Below are 27,020 nucleotides of genomic sequence, written 5' to 3'. Positions count from 1 at the left end.
CTGAACATTGTTTTGCTCTCTGCCCCTTTTCTAAAAGCTCCCCATCTTCTGTTGGTTTTCTGGCTGCTTCATAGCACAGTTTTCAGAAATCCATATACAGGCTGCAAAATGTCTTTTCCCACTTGAAAGAGCCTCCCCCTGCATGTGCAGTTAAGGACATCTCCCCCATATACGATACTTTGCTGACCCAATTTCCTCTGCTGCTTGACCACTTAGTTACCCTCGTGAGGTCCCTCTGCACCTTTAGTTTTTACAGCCCTGCATAATTCTGTACCAACACCAAGCTGTCAGCTCGTTATTATCCTCCTTGTACAGACTCAGACCAAAGCCCAGCATACATTCCTGAAGGATCAGCAGACAATCCTTCTTGTGAAAGCAGATCATTTATTTCTTCTTGTTATTCTTCTGATTTTCAATGGATTACTGATCCATGAAAGGATCTTGCACCACCTTCATACTTCATTTACTCACAGAAAATTATACCGCAAGATGAAGATTGCAGAAGTAAGCGTGGGAAACTTAAAAATATTTTTTGGGTGTTAATCACTGCTTTAACTCAATTTTTCACTGAAAGACATACATGCCTACATATATACTATTAAAGTCTATTTGAAGATAGTATATTTCATTTCTGTTTGGATTTCTCTGTAAAACAGATGCATACAGATGCAGTAGCAGGAAAGCATCTCACAGCTACTAATGAACTCCTTGAAACAACCCTGGAACTTCAGGGAACTGCATCACACCCACGCGACACAAGGAAAGCAGACATGCCTGGTGGAGCAACTGTAAGTACCCCGAGGAAAAACCTGTCCCTTTCAGCAAGCAGCAGATAGCACCTGGCACATTCCAGCAGGATCGCACTGGATGCAGCTGCAGCTCCCCTGGACTCTCGGGGTCAGACTCCAGAAAAAAATCCTCATCGCCAGCCCTCTCTTCCTGCTGCTCTGTGCCTCCCTTGCTGCACCTTGCAACCTTTCCAGCAAGCTGGCAGGAGCCCTACAGGCAAGCTCAGTTATTCCAAAGCCCCGTTCCATTTCCAGAGTGGGTCTTTCCTGTGCAATGAAGTGCGCAGGGTCCTGTGAAGGGAGCAGCATGTGGCCTGTCATCAGATACCCAACTAAGTCACAAAAGCATTTCTGACTTTCAAGTGCTTCTTTCTGGAAACTTCATAAAAGCTCTCCTGGTGTTCTTTTGAACACAATGTCACATGTATATATATACACACACATATATACACAAGTAAAAACTATCTCTATATTCCTAAACCCACCTCCAGCACACACAACACAGACAGGGAATCACACAGCAGAACTGCTCAGCCCACACAGGCTGAGCACACCCTGTGTAGAGCAGATCAGGGAGTTGTCCCACAAAGATATCAAAATCCCTCTAATACAAGCAAGATGACTTTTCAAAGGCTCAGAGTAGACTGAGCTCTTAAGGGCCTGAACAGGAGAGGAAAAAGACATATTCCTACAACATGTGTATTCCCCCATGTGATTTCAGGCCTCTGCACTTAATCCCGCAGGAGACAGGCTAGTGAGAGAGCGAAGGACAGAAGCTCACAGCAGGGGCTGTGACCAAGGAGCCTCCTCAGCCACTTGCCACACCTGCAGGTGCCACTGAGCAGCAGTGACTCAGGGCAATCACCACTGGAGTGCAGCTGCGATTTCCACGTTTCATGCACCTGCATGATGCAGTGAGCCAGGGCTCAACGATGCAGGAAGCTGGACTCCAGCTCTCCACAAGGAAAGACACCGAGGCTATGAGACAAACTGCTGCCTGATAGGAATTCATAGGCTTGACTCAAGTTTCCTAGAAACAATATAAAAACTTGAATAGACTTTAGTCCAGGAATATTTTAGGCCAGAAAAAGTATTATCTGTCCTCCTTCAGCCAGAAGTAAAAACTGGAGTAATGCTACTATAAAAAACAAACAAACAAACAAACAAATAAACAAATAAATAAAAAGGAGCAATAGCTTTTGTCCATTCAGTAGAGATGTTATTTGGGCCCTGGACCACAAGACCAATGGACCTGGCCAGCCCAGGAAACATGGACAAGGAGAAGCCAGTACTCGAAAGAGAAAGGCAGAGCTCTTTGCCAGATATTGATGCCCTGAAGGTCCTCAGGTTGGGTGGTGGCTAACAAAGTCCATAGCTACAGCTGAAGACAGGTTCTTTCCACAGTGCTGGCTCTCACAGCCTTTAACACTGGCATGTACTATACAGAAGTCTGCAGCTTGCACAGACTGGTTGAATTACTGCCCCAGGTCTGCATCCAACTTAAGGTCCCGTTTTCTCAGTCACCTGTCAGTGAAAGGGTTCCCACCTACCACCACACTGCTACCGGGGCCCTGTGCACTGCCAGCGGCCACCCACACTGCTCCCAACCCCTCTCACTGGGCACCTGCAGTGAAGTTTCCTGTATCTAAGTCTATGCACTTAAAGAAATGGTCTGATTTTCAGCAGAGCTCAGCAGCCCAGCCTGTCTGAGGTTAATGCCCTCTTGGCTCCCTGTATGCTGTGCCCCCTTTTACCTTCCTCTTCGGTGTTTTGTTTCCTCTTTTTCCTGGATTTTGAGTTCTTCTTGTTTTTCAGATCCACAAGCTCCTTGATGCGCTGGGCAACTGAAAATTCAAAGCACCATTAAGTGAGCATTGAAGGGGACCAAATGCTCCCTGTCCTCCTCCCCTTCAGTGTGGTGGAAAGAGCTTCTGGATTAATAACGTGGAACGTTAAAACACCAAAGCCCAGCACTGCGCACAGACAGGAATGAAACCAGCCAGCCTAGCTCCAGCAAGGGGAGGTCTGCTTGGGGTCCTGTACCACAGCCGGCTCCAAACACAATGTGTGAGGGGCCCAGGACATCATTCAACTTCTCTATAGCTGAATATAGCTATATTCAGAGAATAGCTGAATAGTTAAGGAGCGGCTTCAGGCAGCAAACTTAGGCCTAAATAAACTTATTGCCCAAATACCAGCAGAAGGTATAACCCACTCAAATAGTTCAGATTACTCCTCCTTGCTGCCTGGATCCTCGTGCCAGCAGGGTGACATTACAATCCTGGGACAAGTGTAGCTGGAGGAAAAGGATCTGGGGGAGAATCCTCATGAAAACCCTAACCAACACTGCACATCCAGTGAGACCAGAAGGCAAGGGCTTGCATTGCACCACTGCTGCCCCCAGGACCCAGATGCGCATGTTCTCTTCAATATCTTTATCAATGATCTGGATGAGGGGATCAAGTGCACCCTCAGTTAAGTTCACAGATGACACCAAGTTAGGTGCCTGCACTGATCTGCTTGAGAGTAGGAAGGCTCTGCCAGAGGATCTGGGTATGCTGGACTGATGGGCTGAGGCCAACTGCATGAAGTTCAACAAGACCAAGTGCTGGGTCCTGCACCTGGGGCACAACAACCCCAAGCAGCGCTACAGGCTGGGTGATGAGTGGTTGGAAAGCTGCCTGGCAGAGAAGGACCTGGGAGTGATGGTTGAGACTCTGCTGAATATGAGCCAGCAGTGTGCTCAGGTGGCCAAGAAGGCCAACGGCATCCTGGCTTGCGTAAGAAGCAGTGTGGCCAGCAGGGCTAGGGAAGTGATCATCCCCCTGTACTCAGCTCTGGTGAGGCCGCACCTCGAGTGCTGTGTTCAGTTTTGGGCCCCTCGCTACAAGAAGGACATCGAGGTGCTTGAGCGGGTGCAGAGAAGGGCGACGAAGCTGGTGAGGGGTCTGGAGAACAAGTCCTACGAGGAGCGGCTGAGGGAGCTGGGCTTGTTCAGCCTGGAGAAAAGGAGACTCAGGGGTGACCTTATTGCTCTCTACAGGTACCTTAAAGGAGGCTGTAGCGAGGTGGGGGTTGGTCTGTTCTCCCACGGGCCTGGTGACAGGATGAGGGGGAATGGGCTAAAGTTGCACCAGGGGAGGTTTAGGTTGGATATTAGGAAGAACTTCTTTACCAAAAGGGTTGTGAGGCATTGGAACGGGCTGCCCAGGGAAGTGGTGGAGTCACCATCCCTGGAGGTCTTTAAAAGACGTTTAGATGTAGAGCTCAGTGATATGGTTTAGTGGAGGACTGGTTAGTGTTAGGTCAGAGGTTGGACCAGGTGATCTTGGAGGTCTCTTCCAACCTAAATGATTCTGAGATAATGTCTGCACCTGCTCCGAGGATTTGTGGGAGACTTCAACTTGTGTTTGAAGCCTCAGGGGGACATAGGCATTCTGGTTTCTTGATTGAGACTGGACGAGCCACAACAAGCACTGCTAAAATAGTCACAAATCAGCCAATAAACACCCTCCAGGTTGGAACTTGGCTTTTCTCTCTCTTTTTTTTTTTTTTTTTTTCTTTTCAAACAGGATAGTACAACAATTTAAAATTGGAGCAATAACCAGATATATGGGTTAGGTAGGAACACCTGCCTTTCCAGGTAATGCTGGGCTGGTACCCAAGATTTCTAAAAGGCATCTATTCATAACCAAGCCATTATTCTTCAGGGTCCCTGACTACTTGCCATGCTAAGGCCCATTTATAGCATTAACAATGGCTCCCTAAAAAGGTCTGTACTAACATAATTTATTTTGTTTTTCCCCCTTCTTCAAAGAACTTCGAAGACATCAATCACATCTTCAGAAACCCAAGTTAAGTCTGTCCATGGCAGGGGCTGAAGTGGCTCTTTTCAGCACTGATATTGCCATGATGCTCTTTAAGATGAGCACAGTCTAGGGCTGGCATTTTTTTTTGCCAGGCACAAGTGGGAATTGTAGGGGGAAGATGAGCTGGTGGCTGCTTCATCCTGCTGAGGAAGGATGGACTCATGCAGTGCATGGTGCTCTCAGGGATGGAAACCACAGCACTGGCTGGTGACTCCCTGTTTGTTGTTTATTATTTAAATAAGCCTCTGAATAAATGTCAAAACCCACCAGAGTGCTGCTGGGGACAGAATGTTATGCATGAAGCACTTACTGTTTTCATCGCTGTCAAGGTGGCGATAGATATAACCTTCCAGGTAAGACTGGAATTTGGGTGATGGGGAGAAAAAGGCCAGACTGATGGCCATCAGTTCCCAGCCCCATGCCAGGCTTCGGTAGCATGTATTATCTGTTGTCTGACGGATCAGTTGTATGTAGAGCTCGTCCCGTAAGCCTTGCATGCTCCAGCACTTGGTGACCGTGACCAATGCCACGTGATTGCGGTCCATGCGTGTCTGGCGATCTCCCATGTAGCTCTGCACCAGTTTGAACATCTCACATGCCTCTTTTTTGATGGCACGGTTGCTAGTGATGAGCATCGGTTTTTTGATAGAGCTGCCATTCCATGACAGCATGTTGGAGATGGAGATCCTGCGGCGGAAGATGCCCTGAGTGTGCATGTTCAGGTTTTTAGAAGCCCAGTCTGCCATGCTGCTCTGGGAGATGGGCTTCCGTAGAGTATTGTAAGGGAAATGATATCCTGTGCAGCCACCGGGCTGGCCACTGTTCTCCTGCTTGGGGTCCACCTCTATTGTCCCAGGCTGCAAAGGAGAACAGATGTGTTAAAAAAAAAAAGCAGCTTAGCTGACTCCTTATCCTGACAAGAAAATTAACAACAGTGAGACATGAGGCTACCAGCAACTGTAAAACAGTGAATCTGTACAAAACAAGGGGTTTTGCAGAGTATGTTACTGACAACTGTAGTACTGCAAGAGCCTGGCTGGCACAGTCACACACTTGACACTGTCCTCAAGGGAATCTCTGGGATGTGGGATAACAGGGCTGATTATCCAAGTTGTTCCAGGGCACCTGGAGACAGCCCAGGCAGGAGCTGGGCTGACTCCTAAAGGAGCCATGCAGCGATGTGGCCACACCAAGGCTCCAAGTGTCTCCCTGCTCTTCACCTCCCGGTTTTCCTGGAGCCAGGGGAGCCCAGGAGGAGGGTGGGGAACACCAGGAGGTGGCAGACTAGGCAGCCAGGCACTCCTACCTTCTTGCCTCCACCCTTTGTGGCTGCTACAATCCCATAGCTGCTTCCTGCCTTTAATATTTTTCCCAATTCTAGTAAGAAAAGACAAAACAAAATCATTGTGGCTAACTGCCATCAGGAACTTCTGAGCTTTGGCAGCCTGCGCCTGCAAAGCCTCTGTATCCAGGCATTCAAAACGTGCCATGTCAGGTCCACCAGGACTTTCCTAATGGAAATACTGGCCAGGCACACAAACTGGGTAGGAAAAGCTAACAAATGCACTGCAGAGCACGAGCACAGCTACTTTGATGGCAAGACTGATGCCCAGGTAGGATAATCCTACAAACCAAGGAGGTATTTTGGGAGGAAAGAATGGTAATTCTAGGGGCAGGCAACAAGTCTGATGCAGTCACAACCCCGGGACGAACACCCTCACATCCACTGCTGCATCAAGCTCTGTAAAAGCAACTGCTGAGGTTACCACTGAGATCTGAAGGCTTGATGGGGATTCATGGGTCTGGGTGTCCCAGGACACTGGGCAAGGACCAGGTGTACACAACTACACCTACAGCAACAGTTAGATGGGTGCCCAGGGGCTGCCATCTACACCGTGCTCAATTACAAGCTCCAATCACACAATTTCAGGTGTGTTTGAGTTTGTGAAGTGAGAGAGTTGGGATACCTGCATGAGCCAGCTTCTCCCACCACTGGGGCTGGCTCTTACTGTAACCTACAGAAGCAGCACGACCTCCTGATGAACACGCCCAGCCCCGCAGCATCCTCGGAGAAGATCCAGGCTGCAGATACAGACCTGGCGCTCCTGCAAGTGCCACTGCACAGGACTCAGGGACACCTCTGCAATGGGTCCCTACTTCTCCAAATTAAATTAGAATTGTTCAAAAGTACTGTTTTAGTTTTTTTCTTCTTCAGAGGAGCACAGACAGTTGATCTCTACACATGCTCTCTACCAACCCAACTTATCTGCTCCAGGTACAAGCCCTCTGATCACAAGGGTACAGACACCAGCAGCAGAGACAAAGGCCTTCCTTCCTCCCAGACTCCGTGGGCAGTTTTTACATGCAGCACTTGTCCATTCTTCTTCCCCAGCCATCTCTAAGGATAACTAGATAATTAGAGCTTTGGCATCACTGATCCCAAGAAAATTATGGGTAATAACTACTTGTGAGGAAAAGACACTCATTTTGCTTGTCTCAAATTCTCTATTTTGGATGGAAGTGGCAGCCTGGGACATGTACTGAACTCCAGCACCCAACAAGTTGTTATAAGAAACAGACTTTTTTGTTAGACTTGAAAATCCCACATACAGCAACTAAGTGCTGAACAGCCCACATTTCACTCTGTGTTCTCCAAGGAGATCTCAGCAAGAAGGAAAAAGCCAAACAAGAAAACATTGACATTTTTGGTTTTTAAAGGAAAACAAAAATCCTGTAAGCTTTTTTCATGGCAAAACCAAAACGAAACAGAACGTATGTTTTCCTGTCATTGCAGATTACCTTTAACTTGCATGCCACTCTGGATTCCAGACCTGGCCCACAATCAACCCCAAAAGACACGCTACTTCTTAAACATCCAGAGCAAGTCAGTAATCTCCTTTTTAGTAAGGAGGAACTGCTGAACTCATGACAGAGGCTTGTGTGGTCCAACCCTTCCCTATCTTACACCCAACATGTACCTACATGTGGATGACAGTATCAGCACACATCACACTCCATCTCTTACTGCCAGCCTCTGGCACAATCATTTTTGGTTTTCTGCTTCATTCTGCTTCTTTTTCATCCCTTGAGTTACCCCTCCATCTCCACACCATCTCTGTGCTGTCTAAAAGTCACTGCCTGCAGTTCTCCCTGCCATCTGCATCCTCAGTCCACCTTCCATGCCCAGGGCTGCTTTTCCTCCTACCACTCTATTTACTCCTTCAGCTTGTCGTTTCTGAGGATCCACCTCCTCATGCTCTCCAGAGGTTCAAGCAGGCTCTTGCTTCTCTCCTCTTCACTCTCTAGAGTTTATCTCTAAAATCAGCTCACTCAACTACTCAGCTATTACAGTTGTGCTGACAACACACATTCACCTCTGCTCAGCCTGTCCTAAAACTTCTGCCCACCTTCCTGAGATAATTAATTTCCTCTTCTCCCAATTCTCATCCCCACCACACAGGTCCAGTGTAGGATATTGCTAGTGACTCAATCTCTGCGCTGCCATTTTCATAGTAGGCAGCAATTGTATCTCAGATCATTTCTGAATACAGATTGTTTAGGGACTCATCTTTACCGCATGATCCATCTCCTCACATCTTCCACTTTATTCTCCTTCTTTGTCCTACCCACATACGAAGTATTCTTCATTTTCAAGGTTATTTACAGTCTATGCCCAACCCATCTCCTGTGCATCATCAAGACTCAGCTCTGCCCTGTCACTGTGATGAGGTGTAACACATCCTGAAGATGGGATAGCAGCCTTCCAGCAAGTCTAAAGAGGTAATGAAATAAAACTGCTGAACTATCTGTAACACATGAGTCATGTGTAAGCTCAAACTACCCTGTGCCTGAAAAATGGAAAACGGAGGAAAAGTGACTTCAGTTTTAAAAAGGTTTTCAGGTGAAACCCAGGCACTACCAGTCAGAAATGATAATAAAGAGAACGCACACTGAAATCTGATACAGCAGGGACGTGTCTGCCTGGCTCTTAGAGAACAGTTACACCTCACTCATCTACTGGAGCAATCCAGAATGGTCAGGGAGCTTTGCTAAGTTTCTTCATGAAAGGTCAGGGACTGATAAATAGGAGAAAAGAGAGAACAAAGGGTTAAAAATAACTAGTCACTTCCCATGCTGGAGGGCTGTTATCAGCTGCATCCTACAGAAGAGATGCAGAGACCTGGGCTGTGCAGTAGTGGTGAAATAACTGGAAAAGTAAGCAAAGAGAAAAAGACAAAACCTGCACGGGGTATTAATATTATTTATTATAAGCTAAATCTGAACTAAAACCATACAGCATGAAGTTCCTCCAAGTCCAAGCAGGAGAAAAGATGGCAAACTAAATCCTGAAGAAGTGTAGGATTTAGTAGAGAAAAGTAAGGTAGAAGTAAGAGTAAGGTAGGGAAAAAATGGATTCATTGTGCAGTCATGCTTATGGGCTCTAAAATAGGTATTTTCACCAAGAATCTGCTGGGGACATGATCAACAGCTTTCTGAATATTTCAATTCAATGCTCAGTGGGGATCAGAAGGGAGAACATACCATAAAGTATTATTCGAATAACGGCAGCGAACAAGAGAAGATGCTGCCGTGTTACCATACACATCCTGACGCCTGTATCCTGTTCACCACTGGTTCTGACCATTGCAGCTAAAGAGGACATGGGAGGGCTACCAAAGGATAAACAAGCACCACTAAAATGACCAACCAGACAGCAGATTTACAATGACCAAATGAATGCCTTTTAACAGCAGGTATAATTCTACCACTGAACTCTCTGCCATGAGGTGCTGTGGGGACTCAAAGTGAGGAGGCTCCAAAAGGCGGCCAGCCCAAGCCATCAAGCCATGGCAGAAAAGCTCATCAGGGATTACTAAGCCCACACAGTTTCAGATGTAAGCTGTTGGCTCTGTGCTGTGGCATGCCGGCAGCACATGACAGGAGAAGCAGAGCTGCCACCTCACTGTGCTTGTTTCCCCTCATTTTTTTCTGACCACCCTGGGCATGTTGGACACCTGACCTGACCCATCTGCATCCTTCTGAGCGCTTATGGCCTGGCATCTGTCTTTACACTCTCAGAGAAAGGGTGTTTTGCTCTGTTTGGACAGAGCTTAAGCACAAGACAAATAACTTGCCATGACACAAATAACACAGCAGTGCTGAGGGCTTGCTGGACAGGCATACAATGCCCTCCCCCATCCGCACACTCCTCTCACGCCACTGGGGTCTCCACCTATGGAGCTCTGAAGTTCTGCAAGCCATTGCTGTTCTGCAGGCACACTGTTCTGTGCACAGCACATCTGCTAAATCCACCCATGAGAGGACCAGGCTCAGCATCACACAGTCCAGCACAGACATATGAATTAACCCGATGCAGGTTGGGAGGTACCTGGGAAGAACGACGCATAGCACCTGATGAAGACAAACTTGTCTGGCTGGTCACATTCTTTTCTAAAGAATCTATTTTCTCAAAAGTCCTCTTCTGCCTCACTGTGTCCTGTGGAGCAGCCACATCATTGGGAAAGCTGCCCCTGCTCTCCATGCCCGGTCTGTACAGAGACCTATTACTAGCCGAGACGTCATCCCTTGAGCTCCGGTTGATGCATTTTTTCAAGTGGTCTGACTGGAATCTGACTTTGCTGCTCTCTGCTGGGATGCCACTCTCCAGACTTTGAGCATCAAGGCTGGCTTTGCTTCCCCGGCAAGCTGCTGACCTGCCCACCACAGCACGCATCTCAGCAATCAGCTTATCATTCAAAGCCGTGAGCTCACTGCTGCTGCCCACAGAGCCAGGTCTTCCCTGACCTGTCCCATGCCTCCTTCCTTTCCTTTTTCTCAAACTTGGAGAAGGGCCAGTCGAGTAACCAGAGTCCTGGTGGCTTATACCAGTTTGGTACTCTTGAGTTTGCAGGCTGCTCTGTCGACTGTGGTGGGCTTCTATGCTCTTGAGGACATTGGCTTCCAAGATCCTCCAAGACTGCTTGAAGCTGTCCTTTGAAGAAAGCTGACCGGGCAGTTTAGTAGAAGCATCAGCAGTTGCAGCAGCAGAGTGGGAGAGTTTGGAAGACTGATCAATGTTGACCATGTGTTTTATGTATTCTTTGCCAGCCGGACTGTATTCAGTGGAAGAAGGATTTCTGGCATGCTTCTTTGCACTTTGCTGCTGTTGTATACTTGGATGCTGTAACAGTTTGGTTGGTTGCAGCTGCTTCTTTAAGCTATTGCTCGGTGACCTTGGTGGAGACATCCCACTCATACTCATGCTTTCAGTGTCCATATCTACTGGTGGCTCATCGTAAATGGGAGACTCTAAAGATGGCTCATCGTATATAGGTGCAGGGGAGGCATACTTGGGGGATGCAGGCTGGGGAGTTCCTGCCTGGCTCCTTGGAGGTGTTGGAGAAGTTGGACCATTCATCAACACAAGGCAAAACCCACCATTCTCTGTCTTTTTGATCTGCATAGACTGCTTTGCTTCTCCTGCAGGCATTTGCTTGGTGGCTCCAGGGCTCTGGGACATAGACTGAGGCTGAGCATATATGGCTGCTTTTGGAAGAGATTTTTGGCTGTTGGCCTCTGGAGCACTCTGCAGCTGAAGGGAACTGCTTGAAGAGCCCTGTACCTGCTTTAAACTGTTCACTTTGACCAACATGGCTGCTTTCGTTCCTGGCACAGGCTGCCAGTGGGTAGGAGTGTCCCTAAAAGAAAAGACACAAATACAGAGTTATTTAAGAATTATGTTAACTTATCCCTACGTCTATGTTAACTTAATCCCCTATGTCTGCCCAAATACCGGACTGTTAGTCTCAAAGCGCCTGGAGATTCCCTAAGCAGTTATATCAGCTCCTCATTGTTTTTTTCCTGGAGATCCCCCTTCCTGAAACACATTGTTGCTATGCACATGAGAACTCTGAGTTATGAACAGCAGCACAACGACATGAAACAAGTTCATACTTGTCCTACTACAAGCTGTCCGGTATCAGGAGCACCAAGACAGGAGACAACCTCCTCTTCCCAAGTCTCATCAGACAGCACGACCAGCTGAAGACCAGCAAGCTGTTCTGAACTACTCAAGCAGTGAGCTGAAAAATAATCCCAAGTGTCTGTCTTTGGACTGCCAAATTACAATAGCAGTCCTTCCAGAGCAGAGATTTTCTCAATCTATGTTACAGCAAAACCTATGAGGTATCCAGGAGGTGCAAAGGGGTGTATGTCCTCAGCTCCTGGGGTGTGGTAAGTCTGTACAGAGCATACTTTCAGTCTGGTACAGATGCCCTCCAATCTGGTTCCCTTGGCCAAACTTCCTGGCTCCACTCAGCTCTCACGGCTTTGAAATCCTCTTCTGCTAGGGGTATTCCCTGTCTGGTGATGGTGCTCAGCATCCACCACAACCCAGCATGCTCACTGCAACCTCCCAGCCCCACAGGCGCGTTCTGCAGCGTAATAATGACCCCCCCCACCCCCCAGCAGTATCTACAGTCAGTCATTTGTGGGCTCCGAGGAAAAGGGAAAGAAAAGGCTGTTGAACCAGCCTGAGATTTCAGGTCTTAAAAGTCACCACTGTCCCCAGGAAAAGTCCCCTTGAATCTGGCCCGGTTTCTTGTACTCTCTCCATGCATCCACTATCAGGCATCACCAGGTAAGACGCAAGGGTGCACTGCGTGTCCCTGGCTGGAACAGGAGGTGCTCCCATGACACCTTCAAAGCCATTTTTCCCTATTTGAGCCTTGCCACTTGCTCCCATCCCTGTGGCCTCCATGAAGGTGGTAAGACCCACCACCCCTGCATGTCCAGGGCTGCCTATGGCCGCCTGGAGATGCCAGTGCCTGCCTGCACCATCCTCCTCGAGCCCTGTGGGATTTATCATGACATCCCAACCCTCTGTTGCTCTGCACCTGCTCTCCAGAGACCTTCCTCTGCTGAGTCCCGGCCATCACTCAGCACAGTTTCTCAGAGACATGCAGGGACCAGGCAGGGTAACAGTAGGAGGGGGTCACCATTCTCTGGGGTGGCTTTCATTGGTCCCTGCCTGGGGGCTGCATGCACCAGACCTCGCCTGAGCACTTTCATCCCGCACATGGCCAAGCAGGGGCACTGCTGAAAACCCGGCTGTTCCTAGAAGAGCTCCTGAACCAACCTGAAGAACCAGAGCAGCAACATTTGGTATGCTTTTAAATGAGCCTTTTTGACACCCACCCCTCTGCTTGGCTGTACCAGCAGCTGGCAAGGAGGTGAGCCTGGCAAGGAGCCACGTTAAGGACAAGCACAGCAGATCTGTTGCTTGGCTGGAGGGCTGCCATGGAGCTCAACACCAGAGGCACAGAGCAAACCTGTACGGCTGAGATGTTCACCAGTAGGTTGGTAAGTGACCGATGTGACTCAGCTGTCTGCTCTCTGCCAGCCCAAAGCAGCATTCATGTCTGGACCAGTATCACCCCTCTGCAGGGTCCCTCTCGCTCTCCCCAGGACGGTGGCAAGGAGCCCTGACCACCACAGATGGTCTCCTTGGGTGCTGCAGGGCTGCGATGCCATCTGAAGGACCCTGCTCTGTCATGTTTTTCCGCAAGATGCGTGAAGAAGAGTGAAGCCCTTGACTTGGCCCTGTATGCCCTTGGAATAGCAATGAGGGATTTCAGTAGGAAAAACACAGGTGCTGTGCTCCCTTGGGAGGAAGAGCTCCCTGCGTGAGACCTGACCCAGATGACAGCTCCCTGCTGCCCTGTGTCCCTCCCAGGGCCTGAGAGCAGCCATTCCACCCCTCACCCGGTCCTCCCTTCAGAGAGGAATTTGCACATAAAACTCAACTTCACAAAATTCTGTGATTGCTTTGTCTGCTGTTAAGCTATTTCTCACATTCAAAACAAAAGGAGATGGGTTGCCTCAGATAGTTACACCTGGACACAACGGCCTGGAGAAGAACCCCCTGCACAGCTGCTTTCTCTGTCATTTCTTTGGGTGTTGACACCTACGAAACCTCCGGAGCTGGCATAGCCCAGCATTAATCTGCCCCTTCCACTCCCGTCAGCTAAAAAGGGATGACTTACCAGGCCCTTTTGTGTTACGGCTGAGCAGTGTGGCCAGGCAGGGAGGGCTGGGACGCTGCCCAGCCTCAGAGGCAGGAGGTGAGCAAAGCCACTGCACTGCTGCTGCTCCCCAGCTGGCTGTGGCCACCATTTGGGCGTTAGAACCGGATCAGATCCACGAGCATTTGCCCTTGCTCCCCAGCAGCACCCCCAGGGTATCCCTGCGGGAACAGCAGAGCCGTGCTGCTCCAGCCAGGCCATGGCCACCATGCCCAGCAGCTTTGTAAGGTGATGGAATCACAGAATCATAAAGGTTGGAAGAAATCTTCAGGATCACCCTACTACCACTGATGGAGAAGTGCAGTCCCTAAACACGTACTGTATCCGAGGGTGCCGGCCTGATCTCAAGCACAGCATGCCATCTCCAGCCTCTCTGCCAGCTGGACGTCAGCAGTTAAGAGGCACCACCGTGGAAAGAACAAGGCTTTTCTAAAAAGGCCATTTCCACAATCATGAACAAGCTCTTGGTTCTGCATCCTGCTTTCCTCAACCCCATCCCTGGATGGGGAAAAGATCAAGCAGAGGGAACTGGGACTTCTTGACTTCCCAGCATGGAGAAAGGCTCAGCCTCCTTCTGAGCAGTAAGAACCCTGACAGAAAGTGGAGCTAGCAGTGGAGAAATGTTCTAGCACAGCCTCTCTGCTGTGCTCTTAAGCCACCAGCAGAAGAGACCCAGCTGAGTCCCCTGAGAGGCTTCTTTCGAGGAATGCTTTCAAGTAGCTCCAATATAAACACTGCAGCCCAGCACTGGCTTTCCCAGCCCGCACCCAACTCCAGCAGCTCTCACCAGGCTCCAGTTACTGCTTCTGCACTCCCCATTGTTTGCTCCTCCCTCCCAGCAGCTTGCAGAAAAGGCCCCCACACCTCAGCTCTGCCCTTTCCAGCAGTCATTTTCCTGGTGCTTTCCACGAGGCAAATAAACAGGGCTGTTTGTTTTTCAGGGCTGTTTGTATTTCAGTGGCATGGCCACTGCCACCTGGGGTGTCCACGCTGGACATGGGAGTGGAGCCCACCACGGGCTGCAGAGGCGAGCCACCCAAATTTGGATCTGCATGACTCAAGAAGAGCTCTGTGGGCATGTGTGAAGCCCTGCACGTGGGTCCTGCCCCACAGCCAGCGGCATAGATGTGGAAAGAAACAAGCCTGTATTAGTGTTTCTTGTCCAATTATGAAGAACTTAATATTGGCATTACACCAGGACCCTTCCTGTGGCATTATTTACAGGAGCTGTAAGCCCCTGACAAGGTAGAGGAGAGTCGAGAAGAGGCTGAGGTACCTTCACAGGCTCCGTTCACCTCTGTCACACGTCCCCTCTGATGCTCCTTCCAGCACACCCTGCTGGCATGGTAAGACCAAGCCGTGCCTTTCCCCACTGCCTATAAAATCCCCTTCTCTGTCCCAGCCCACAACGCTGAGCTGTGGCAAGGGTGGGCTATGAGGGGACAGCAGCACAACCCCACCTGCAGCCCATGCAGCAGGGACCCGGGCTTGTCCTGTCCTGGGGCAACGGGACATTCCTAGGAACAGTGCTTTTCCACCCCAAGGACTTTGAGATGCTGCATTATTGCAAGGGGGAACCCTGGAAACCCCTTCCAAAGAAAGTGGTGCTGGGAGAACCATGGGAGGAGAAGAGACCTGGCACAGCAAGGCTGGGAAAGGCAGAGCCCGCCTGCAGCCCTGAGCTGCGAAGTGCACGATCACTGCAGAGCAGCACGGGGGCAAGGCCGTCCTCAGCTGGCCCCATCACCCTGTCCCCAGCCCCAGCCCTCTCACCCGAGGTCCCCTGAGCTCCAGCAGATGGCAGGGGGCTCACAGGATACTTCCAGGACACCGTCCTCAGCCCCTCGTCAGTCTCAGGTTCCCCAAGGAACACATCCAGCATTTCCGGAGCTCAAATAACAGAGACAGCTAACAAAGGCAGACTGGGAGCCGAGACACCAACCCAACTGCCCTCCTGTTGCTCCGGGATGAGGTTCCTGGGCTCACACTGACTCTCTCCAGGATCTCCCAACAAATTCAGTTTCCCAGGAGCAGCAGCATCTCCAGCAGCACCCGTTTCCAGACACGAGGAGCCATTTTCCCACACCAACAGCAGCAAGTGAAAGCAGCTGCCATTTCCACAGGGAGGTCAGCCTCCCAGTGCTGCCTGTGCAGCAAAGGGCTGGTCTCCAGAGAGGCTGCTCCGAGCTTGTGTGATCGAGAGAGCAGAAAAAGCAGCAGCAAGCAGTGGGGCGGTGAGGGAGAGGACGTGATCAGCACGTAGGAGGGCACGAGTGCGGCGTGCTTGAGGATGTCAAGAGCAGCACCCAAATCTAGCAGTGCTGATGCACAAGAGAGGAAGGGTGGGACACAACAGGCTGCTAAAAGAATAAGAAAAAAATCAACTGCAAAGTATTGCTGAAAAAGAGGACGAAATTCCTTTTCCCGGCTCCCTGTAGCATGTGCTAGCAGGAGGCCACTCCTGGGGATCACGCTGATCTCCTCTGTCCTCTCCATCTACTGTGAGACAACAAGCATAAAGGGAAGAAAAACAAATTGTCCGTGCTGCTGATAGAGACAAAAATGAAACAGTCTCAAGTGCAGGTACCTATAAAGATGTCAAATGCTACCGACAGCACTCAACGTATTTGCCTTCTGTTTATACAGCTGTAACCCTGCCGAGGAAGAAAGGACATGCTTAAGTTTGTCTTTGGAGAAAAATGCAGACAAAAGAGCTGAGAAGCTGTTGCTCTTACTAGACCAGACACCCTTGCAAGGGTCTTAGATCCCACCTGGGAACCCTTGCTTTGGGCTCAGCTCCTCACTCACCATTTTATGAGCTAGAAAAAGGCAATAAATCTCTCCTAGAGTGTCAGACTCGGGTAGAGCAAGTGTTCTCTGCACCAAAACCAGACATGCTAACAACTGCTCACAAATGGCTGAGACTATGTGTGATAGATGTGCAAAGAAACAGCACTTGACATCCTTGCAGGAAAACATCTTCTGTAAGCAAATGCTGTTGGCTTACTGGTATGGAGATCTGGAAAAGCAACACAAGACCGAGCAGTGTGTTAGGTCCCAGAAGTGGCTTAGGTGACACACGCCTTCCCCAGCGCCTGCCCTGCAGCATTTTGTCACAGGCTGAAGACGTCCCAAGGTTGCTGATACAGCCTGGGATCAGGCAGGGAGGTCAGGGGACCCTTCGGGAATGCTAAGCCCACTCATCCATGACCACAGGGTGCGACTGAAGGGAACTGGGTGTTGGGAGCTACCACGGTTCAGCCCAAGGCGTCCCTCACTGTACTATCTGCTCCTGACCACTCTGGGATCACCCTCTGGCCAGGTCTGAAACTCAGACGGGCTGCTCACAGGGCAGGAGGCACTGGAGGTGTCACAGGCACCAGCAAAGCTCCAGGCTTCTTCTGGTACATCACCAGATTTTAAGTGAACATACAGGAACCTTCCACGGGGCAGTGGGCAGATGATAAACCTCAGCTTACAGCTCTCTAGAGCAGACATTTTCCAGAATCGCCATCCTACAAGGTTTTTTCATCTCTCCCCACCAGCACCATGCACACAGTGATGTGACCTTGATCCCAAAAGCAAGGTGTGAAAGACACCTAGCCTGCTGTATTCACCCTCTCCAAATGCTGCAGGAAGTACACAGGATCGGAGAACTGTCGGGGTGGCGGGAGCACCAGACTCGCCCTAGCACTACTCTAGCCCTGGGGTGAATCACTTCTCCTTAGCGTGACTCAGCAGCACTCACTGCACAGCCTCCCCGGCCATTTGCACCCTGTTCCCTGTGGCAGGATGATGCCCAGACAGGGCACAGAGGAGGCAGGGAGGGCAGCCAAAGGCAGCAAGGGGCACGGACCAGGGAGGGGATGCTTTTATGCAGCTCAAGTTGGCAAAGTTTCAATACGAAAGCAGTTCAATTGTTAGACTGGTTTGAGTGCAAGAAAACCTCTCAGCCAAACAAAATAGCATCCCGTTATTGTTCTTTCCTTGCAGGGTAGATGCAAGCAAGTGGCTGTGCTCTGTCCCCTGCAGCCCTCCTCTGCCCTGGCTGAGCTGCGGGGAAGGAAAGAGCCAGAGCAGCCAGGCTCACCCATGCCCTTGCAGGGCAGCTTGGCCACCCTGGCAAACCGTGCCATGTGCCCACCACCGGTGTCCAGCAGAGCTTTCATTGAAGCAGCGAGCAGCCCTGCCCATCCCCTCTCCTCCCACTGAGCGCAAAGGAGTCTGTGGCAATCACATTTTCATCTGTGTGTGCATGGCGTCCTACACAAATGAGGATGCTCAAGTGGTACTGTAGTGGTGAAAGGCGACAGCTTTACCTGGGGCAGGATGAGGACAGCACGTGGCGGTGACCACGGGCCTACCAGCACTGCACCCACCTGGCCTTGTGCAGCTTTCCCAGCCCCGTGTGTCGGTGCCTGCCCAGGGACAGAAGCCGCCCAGTAAATATAAACCAAAACTCTCTCTACCTGCCCGTGTCCAGCCTCTTCTCGGCGGCGCAGTCCCCTTTGGCCCTCTCCATTTCCTGCAGCAGGGCTACAGGGACCGGGGTGCTCCTGCTGTCGCTGCCGCTGCTGCCCCGGTGCTGCCGGCCCTGGCAGTCGGGCTGAGAGCGCTTCATAGCCTGGAGCTGTGCCAGGGGCACGATGTCGCAGCCCTGGGGCCGGTGCCACACCGTCTGCCGCGTGATGGCATTGTAGTAGTAGAAGCGGTTGTTGTTGTGATCGAAGAGCTCCCACCACTGCTTCTGGTCCGACTGGCGCACCTTCAGGTTGGGAGGGGGCTCCCAGCCGCATTCACCGGTGGCCAGGTTGACGTACATCCGCTCCTGGGAGCGGGGCTCGATGATCTCCACCCAGTCCGAGCTGTGGGGGAATAAGAGCTGGGTTAGTGCAGGATAGGGGTGCGGGGGGTGTCCAGGAGCCTTGCCCCCTCACTAAGCTGGGACAAGCAGTGCAGGGACAGCCCCGTGGGGTAGCGAGGCGAGCAGCAGAAGCAGTGCTCGCCCCTACGTGCAACCCTTCCTCCTCCCCAGCGCCTGCCTCTGTAGGGCAGAGCAGCACGTTGGCGTTGTGGTGATGGAGGTGCTGGGCCGTGTGGTCCTGACCCACGCCGGCAGTAGTGCCATTGGGTACAACAGGGACACGTAAGGGTGGACAAGCAGGCAGCGAAGTAAAATGTCAGCAATATTAACTCCGATGCCATTCACATCCTGTAAACACTCAGCTGGCCCTACAAAACCCACCCTGGCAGAACTGGCAGCTCCCCCTCGCTCCATCCTCTAGTCAGAACTAGATTCCCGTTTGATTTAAGGTGTACCAGCCCCTCGTGCCATGGCTCAGGGGTGGGAAGCACAGCGTGAGGCTGGTTATTTCTAAACCACCGTAACACCAACCTAGAGGCACAGAAGGAACAAAGCAGTAAGTCACTGCTCTTATCGAGGACACCGTGAACTGCAAAGGGGCGTCATCCATAAAAATGACATAAAAGAGGAAAACGATGGCAGCAGAAGAGCCTAGCAGTGCTGGGAGGAGACTTCCCAGGATACAGCAGCAAGGAAGTCCAGATAGGAACTGGAAAAGTGGCTCTGATGGACAGCCAGAGGAGCTCAGGGGGGTACAGACAGCACGGTGACCTCTGAGAGCACCAGAAACCCTCACACGATGACAGAGATCAACTGGAAAATGGGCACAACCAGAGGTGGACTAAAAGAGGACTCAGACCCACACTTCTGAGCATTTCTGGTGGGGAGAGCTGCGGCCGGCGCTGGGCACAGCATGCTGCCCGCGTGAGGCTGGGAGAGGAAGGCAGGCATGGCGTGACACCACACACCACAGCCACACAGAAACACTCGCTTGGGCAGAGGGGTGAGAGCAGGGAGGCCGTGACACAGTGTTTACTTGGCAGAACAAAAAACACCCCTCAAGCTGAGCCATCAAACTGTAACATTCGAGAGCACGACGGTTTTGATCTGTTTTGCCAGCAACCGGAGTAGCAAAGATCTGAGACACCGACCAGCCCCACCAGCGCGGGTGCTTCTTGGGAGAGAGGAGAGGTCAGCTATTTTATGTTAAGTGCAAGCTATTGAAAATAACGAATTCTTCTCATGGCACCCGGCCATGACTGAGTGTGTGTTGCTAACTATAGTCTTCCGTTTTAACAAGCCCACATTTATCTTTGCGTGCAAAGACATGTAAGTAGACGCCTTGGGTTGGTGACCTCTTTGCTCCCCTTAAATTTGAGTCTGAGGATTACCAAGCTGGAGTTTAACAAGGCAAAAATCCACACAGAACACATTGAAAATAACAGAAAGTTTGCTACAATCACATTCACATGTAAAGAAAGAGAAGGAAAAGCAAGGAGCACATTCCTGGAGCAGGGCCAGCACCGGGCTGCCACACACAAGTCTGGAACATAACATCAGGAACTCTGGAAAGACGTGATAAACACAGGATTGGAGAGAGATAAGGCCATAACTTGGACATAAAAAATGAATTCAAACACTCCTTAACAGGGTTAAAGAAGCAGTTTCCTGGGAACAGTTTGAATAACGCCTTTTCCCTGTCCTCCCCATACTGAGCCCTGGACAAAGGGGCAGATTTGGACCCCACGTGCCCCACTCCCAGCTCCGCATTGCCACTGCACACAGCTCCACCACCATCACAGCAATAGGAATACCGTGGTGGTTTCAGTCCATCTCCCTTCTGTTGGGCCTGAATGTCTTTGGCTGCAGGATTCCCGCAGACCCAGCTTGCAAACCCAGACGAAGCTCGCACCCCAAGGCATTGCACAAAACTGGAGCACCAGCCCCCTCACCGGTGAGCGAACCTGAGCAGAGAGGAACTGCGACAAAATCCCCACTTGCTTCCAAAAGCAAAACCACATTTCCCAGCGTACATCCTCCTTTATTGTCTGAGGGGTTTCAGAAGCTTCCTTTCTCTAAGTCAGTACACAAACACTTTCCAAGCCTCCTAGCTTGCAGACAGACCACAGCTCCAGACACCACTGATCTGCTGGGGGTCCATGGGGCTGCCATAGGGTCCCCTGGCGCTGTGCTGGTGCTGGGGGAAGTGCCCTGCCAGCTGTGCGGACGCCAGGCATGCAAAGAGCAGGAGGAAGCTTTTTGTGTGCAACGATAGCGCTGCACGTGGGCAAACAGGTTTGCATTCACCTGAAGGCTCAGCCAGCGCCTCGCAGACTTTGTTTTTCTGAGGCACTGTATAAACAGAACAGGTAAAAGTCCAAGGTGCGGCTCTGTCCTGCCCGCCTCTGGGACAGGTGTGATTTACATTTGCAAACTTTGCTCTTTCAGAAACTAAGAGCTAAACATGGGTCCATCCTGCCTGCCGCAGGGACCCTGGCTGGCAAAGCCAAGAAATAAGATAGGTAATAAATAACAACAATAATAATAATAAAGGATATTTCAACCTGAAAGAGCACACCATTGCTCCTATACCCCAGCCCACATGGCTGCAGTGCATATGGGACTGTAGGTGCATAACGTGCTCCATGCCTGTCCTGAAGCATCCAGGGATGCTGGACACACCAGCTGTGCAGGGAAGAGGCCCTCTACCCGAGGCAAGGAACTGAGCTTGACCCAACCACAAGCCACAGAAGCAGCGCAGCAGGCGTTAGCCCTGGGCATCCCACTTGTCCCTGTCCGTCTGTCCTGCAGTTATCAGGACACAGCTCCCCGCTCCAGGAACAGGCGTGGCAAGGCTTTACGCACTGGCTTGGGGTGCACCCCTGGGACTGATTCATGCAGGGATGAGAAGTTGCTCCGAGCATGTGAAATGAGCAGCTAGGGGCAACAAAAAGCCACGTGACAGCAGCACTGGGCATCCTGCTTCCTGCTAACATCTCCCCGTTAGGTCTCACAATGACAAAGACACTGGTGTGAGTCTAGGAAAGAATAAAAGTGTTTCAAGTAAATGGAAGGGACTGGAAATGGAACTGAGCAAACACAGGAGGGGAAAAATAGTCTGAATGAATACACAAGAAACTAAACAGCCACTAATCTGCAGGGCAATTGATTTTCTTGCCACCATTACCCAAGCAACACTTAGTCCTCTGCTTGAAGCCTTCCCTCTGCCTGCTTCCTCCACATGCTGCTCAGCACAAACTCATTTACCCACTGGTGACAGGAGAGACCCAGGGGAAGCCATGAGAACACCTTGCTTCAGGGCACTTCAAGCTGAGAGGACATTCCTCTGCATGGTGGCGAGGAGAGGTCTCATGTCTTGATCTTCCATTTCACCTCCACATTTTGCTATTTCTGGTCTTTTTTGCCCCAAGCTGGGATCTCCTTCTCCACCTCCCTTCTTTGGAGCAGTACCCAGTCCTTCTTGGCCAGCGGTGCCTCTGTATTGAGTAGGCTTTTGAAGATGGATGGCCTCAACAGGAGCCTCCAGCATGTTCAGAGATGGTCCCACAACAAAGAAAAAACACCTGGAAAATTAAGCTCTTCCTCCAGGAAGCAGGAGTCTGAGTACAGCCAGCGTAAAGTCAGGTAATCCCAGACAAGTTCCCTCCTCAGAATGATGGCTGCACTCACAGGACACAGGACGCCCTCCTGGTCAGCAACTGACTGAAGAACTCCAGAGGACGTGAGCCACCACGATGCTTATGGGCACGAAGGGAAGCGTGGGCATGACCCTGCACCCTGCAGGCAAGAGGTGCTGCTACCAGCCGCAGCCCAATGCAGGCGCCAAGCCCAGCCCTTGTGCAAAGAAATGCAGCTCCACACCAGGGCTGCCAAAGTCCCTGAGAAGCAGGAGGTGGTGGCAAAACCCTAGGAGCAGGCAGATCAGAAGCATGTGGCACAGCGTGACCCCACCACCCCATGCTGGGACGCCAGCCAGAGCCCACGGGGGCAGGAACGTGGCGCAGGGCACCCAGGGCGGCTCACTGCAGCCTGGGCTTGATGCGCCTCGCAGCTCTGGTGGCAGCATCGGAAGCTGTTTGTCCACAGGAGCCAGGGAGTTCAGATCACCGCAGTTTGCTGCATGCGACGAGGACCCAGGAGAAGGAGCAAAGTGGTGCCTGCAACCTCCAGGGAGTCCCCAGAAGCTGCCTGCGGGTGCCCCATGTGCTGAAGAGCAGCCGGCCTCAGCACGGAGCTCCCAGCAGCAGCAGCCCCGCGCCCATCCCCTCGCCTTCTGCAATGGGTGAAGCCACCTGGAGCACCCGAGCACGCTGCCGGGCAGGCTCTGCTTAGAAAAACCTCGCTTGCTGCAGGAAAATGCAACCCCTGGGCGAATCCAAGCCGCTCAGATCTACACACTGAAGCCAGGACAAGGCTGTAAAACTCATCTGCACCCTGGAGCTGCAGAGAGCCTCCAAGGTCTCCAACGACAGCACCTCACCGCAATGCTCCACCAGCTGACTCGGTCAATTTATTCTTTACTCACAGCCAAGCCAAGAAAAGCTGTAATTTATGTCTTAGGGGACAAAAAAAAACAAACAAACACCCAAAGCAACCCTGTCCCTCACCTCCCTCATATATAATCTCTGAACCTATTCTGAACACACACACATCCTTCTAACAGAAATTATAGAAGGACTAAAATAAATATAACGTCAGCCTGTTCCTAAAAGACTCTCCTGCTTCCAAAAATAAGCATCTTGCAAACCAACCAACCTCTGCTTAGCAGGAGACACACCAGACTGTAAAAATAGTGCACAAATGGCTGCAATTGCTCAAAGCCCGAGCACGGATGCTCAGCTCACGCATGAGCAGAACGTCCTTCTGAAAGCAGAATCCAGCATGCCAGAGCCACTTTCACACCAACGGCACGTTACAGAGGGGAGAAAAGAGCACAGCACCCTGATGTGGGTGGGTTAGAGGTTGCAGAGAGCCTGTTTGGCCTGGAAAAGGTCCTAGTACACAAAGCAGCTCTTTACTTTGGAGATTGTAATTAAAAAGAAAAGAAAAAAAAGCCCCAAGCCTTCTTCTGGGTGGTGTCTTCAAAGCTGGAGATGCAGATGAGAAACTTGTCAGTCTCTTGCTTGCCCAGACCTTGATGCTTCTTACACCAGCCCCAGCCCCAGCTCCCCCCATGACCATGTGGGTGTTCCCAGATTTCCCTTCAGCCCTCACTCCAGCCCTGCAGGCTCCCACCTGGCTGCTGCCAGAGCCGTGATCTACTGAGGGCAGTGGGCAGCTCATCACACGGGAGCCAAGATCTCCTGGGCTCCCTACAAGGAGACAGGGGGACAGAAGTGATCATCCCCCAGGGGGAACAGACTCCACGCCGAGTCACTCTACAAGGCCACACAAGCAAATCCATCCTGACCAGGGACCAGCAGCGGCTCCCGCAGCCTGGGCAGAGGGTCAAAAAGCATCCGGTGTCAAAAATGTACAGGAGCTGCTGCCCTCTGCTCTTACAGGGTCTCCAGGCTGGCTGGGGTCAATGGGCCCAGCTGAAAACCCGTCCTGGGTGGCTGTGATAGCTGGTCCCGGGGCACAAAGTCCCTTGCAGAGCCCAAACCCCTACAGAGCAGTGAACTAGGTTTTGGGGCTACAGGACATGCCCTACTGACCTGTCTGGCCTTTGAGTTACCAGGGCATCCTCTGCATCTCTCCCACCACCATGACGGGAGTTTTCATTTTGTGCTTCAGATCACAGACAAAATCCCCCATTGCTAAATGGCCTCCAAAAGCTCTGCTCTGCCCCAGACACCGCGGCACCTCCTAAGCCCGGCAAGGGCTGCAGCAGAGACGTTTTTCCTTTTAAGGGCTGAGTATTTAAGAATGAGTTTCAGAAAAATGTACTGGCACTTTTCATCCCCTCTCTCTCCATCCAAAACGTGCCGCATGGCTCCGTGGCTCCATCCAAACCCCGGCTACTGGAGGGGAGGAAGCTGCAGGGGATGCCGGGGGCAGGCTGGTCCCTGCCCGGTGGATGTGGGTGCCACGACCTGCTGCAGCTTGGTGCTGTCCTCCCACCCACTGCATCACACACGGACCAAGCCCAGGACACATGGCCAGGCCTGCTGATGGCCTTGGAGCAGCACCAGCTACCGCGCTTTGGTGGTGAGCGCATCCTCATCCAGGCAAACCTGCCACCAGGCTCCATCATCCCCCCCCAAATGGGATTTAAACAGGGAAACACCTCCTGGATGCTGCCCTCCTTGTTCAGCCCCGAGCTCAGCCCCAGCTTCAGGAAGGATGTTTCAGTACAGGCACATTCGCCACAGGCTGGGCTCGGTGAGTGTAAATGTGACCGTCCTGCCGGCGTGTGGGCTCACCGAGGGCAGCAGCAGCCACATGCACGAGACACAACCCTGCAGCCATCAGCTCTCCAGGCAAGGACTGAGCTGCCCCCGTCTATCGAAGGGACAGACATGCAGTGAGAGGCAGGGATGGAGCAGGGACCCACAGGAGGAGGCGCCTCCTGCACTCCACCTTAACCCCCAGACACGGGGCAACCACTTCAGACCACGGTCAACGACTCAAAAGCTGACCACGCTGTGATTATGGGGGTAGATCAGCCCGAGCAGGGCTACATTTCCTCACGTTTCCCAACCCCACTGCGCATGGCAGGGACTGGGGCACTGAGCTGCAACTGCCAACAGGCTGAAGGGCAACAGCCCTGGCAGAACAGCCGGCGCTGAGCACTGTCCCTGTGCCAGACCCAGTAACGTCGCACATGGTATTTCTGCTATCTCAAGGACATGGGAGCACTTGCTGCCCTCTCTGTCACTCCAGGAATGACTGACAAAAGTCCCGATGAAGCTAGCTTGCTGTCCAGCTGCTTCAGGACTGAGATTGACTCTTTACAGTCCCCTGTATCACTGTTGCCCATTCCAGGGATCCCTCCCAGCCCTGCCATGAAGACAGGGATCCCACAGCAGCTGCCATGGCCACGGGTGCAGGCAAAAGCAGCTCCATGATGCAGTTTTCCATATAGAAGGAGAAAACAGGAGTTTTTGCACCATCTTCACTACAGGGAAGAGAGAGCATACAGCAGCTGTGGCTGAGCCAAGCAAACAGCCACATGGCAGCGGCTCATTTGTGCTAGGTCCAGCAGCGCTTGTGAGCTACACAGGGGAACACTCAGCAGCAAAGTGAAAACACTGACCAAGGTTGCTGGATGCCATAGGTTAGCAGAGGCTGGGGAAGACAGGGAGGGTTAAAAAAGAAACCCATGAAAGCAGAAAATGGAAAACCCTCAGCCCGTAACTCGGGGCCAAGCAGACGCCAAAATAGAGTGGGCAGTGATGAAGGCTGAAAGGGCCCCTTGCAACATCTTCCTAAAATAATTCTGCCAGACCATAAAACACCCACCCCAGCTCCGGCTCTGCTAAAGAAGGTGCAGAGGTCTAATTACAAGGTGGGGCACCTGCAAGCCACGGCCACGCACAGGCAGCCCTGTTACAAGGGTGCCTGGCTGTTTACTCCGGACGAGCAGCTGGACTGCAGACCATCCTTCCATATGGCTTTCAGGCGGCAGTTTGCAAGGCTACATATCTGAAGTAGCAACATTCCTAAACGCACAGCATTAGTAAAATAATAGCCCTCTGTCTCTTCATTTAAAGGGCTGCCAGTCCTTTATTAGCTGAAACACAGAGCCCCTTGAAAACTCATGCAAAACACTGACGCCGTATGCGAGGGACCAGGTTACTTCTCAGCTGGCAGAGCCCACAAGACACTGGTGGCTAAAAGCATAAAACAAAGATAACAGTGTTTCATCGCCACTTTTTTAGGCCACTTCATTCTTCAGCAAATCTCTCCAGCTGCAGCTGTCTCTGCCGACTCTGCTGAAAAAACTAAGCAGGAACAAATGGAGAGGAGCTTTTGAAAGGCTTGGCTGTCCCAGCTTGTTAAGCGTGACTCATGTTAACCACTGCAGTGCTGGGACATCAGAGGAGTTTGGCAGCAAGTCAAAAGCAACAGGAAATGCAGAGCCTGCAAATGAATAACTCTCCTCTGCTCCCATAGCCATGAGGAAACTCATCCCTGAAGTGCTGCATGTGGAGGAGCTGCTTCAGCGTCAGCATCATTTTCCCCAGGCCAAGCACACTAATTTCCTCTGGCAAGGCAAGAGAAGTGGTAAATAGATAGCCAAAATCTCAGCCACAGAGTTCATAAACCCTTCATAAAACAATAAGCAAAAAACCTCTTTCCATGAGAAATTGATTTCAATACATTTGTTTTGCCTACAGAAAGTGCTGCAAGGGAAGTGCATCAGTCAGGACAGAGCAGAGATGCTGGGAATGAAAGCAACCTCTGAAAAAGCTCACCTACTGAGGAGTGAATTGGTAGCTGGGGATAAAAA

The 27,020-nt window shown here is 51.4% G+C and overlaps 1 protein-coding gene across 1 annotated transcript in view; it reads right to left on the bottom strand.

Moving 5' to 3' along the window:
- LOC311215631 (rho GTPase-activating protein 39-like) overlaps positions 1–27,020 on the bottom strand; it is a 50,042-nt gene that overhangs the window by 10,276 nt on the left and 12,746 nt on the right. Inside the window, exons 2-5 of the mRNA XM_084296904.1 lie at positions 18,210–18,605; positions 10,047–11,355; positions 4,968–5,514; positions 2,543–2,632 (exon numbers count right to left, since the gene is read on the bottom strand). Of these exons, the coding sequence (XP_084153030.1) occupies positions 2,543–2,632; positions 4,968–5,514; positions 10,047–11,355; positions 18,210–18,605 (2,342 nt within the window). The remainder of the gene's footprint in view (positions 1–2,542; positions 2,633–4,967; positions 5,515–10,046; positions 11,356–18,209; positions 18,606–27,020) is intronic.

Source organism: Netta rufina (genome assembly GCF_964035555.1).
Source record: "Netta rufina genome assembly, chromosome: 16".
Taxonomy (NCBI): domain Eukaryota; kingdom Metazoa; phylum Chordata; class Aves; order Anseriformes; family Anatidae; genus Netta; species Netta rufina.
This window is presented reverse-complemented; position numbering and strand designations above follow the sequence as displayed.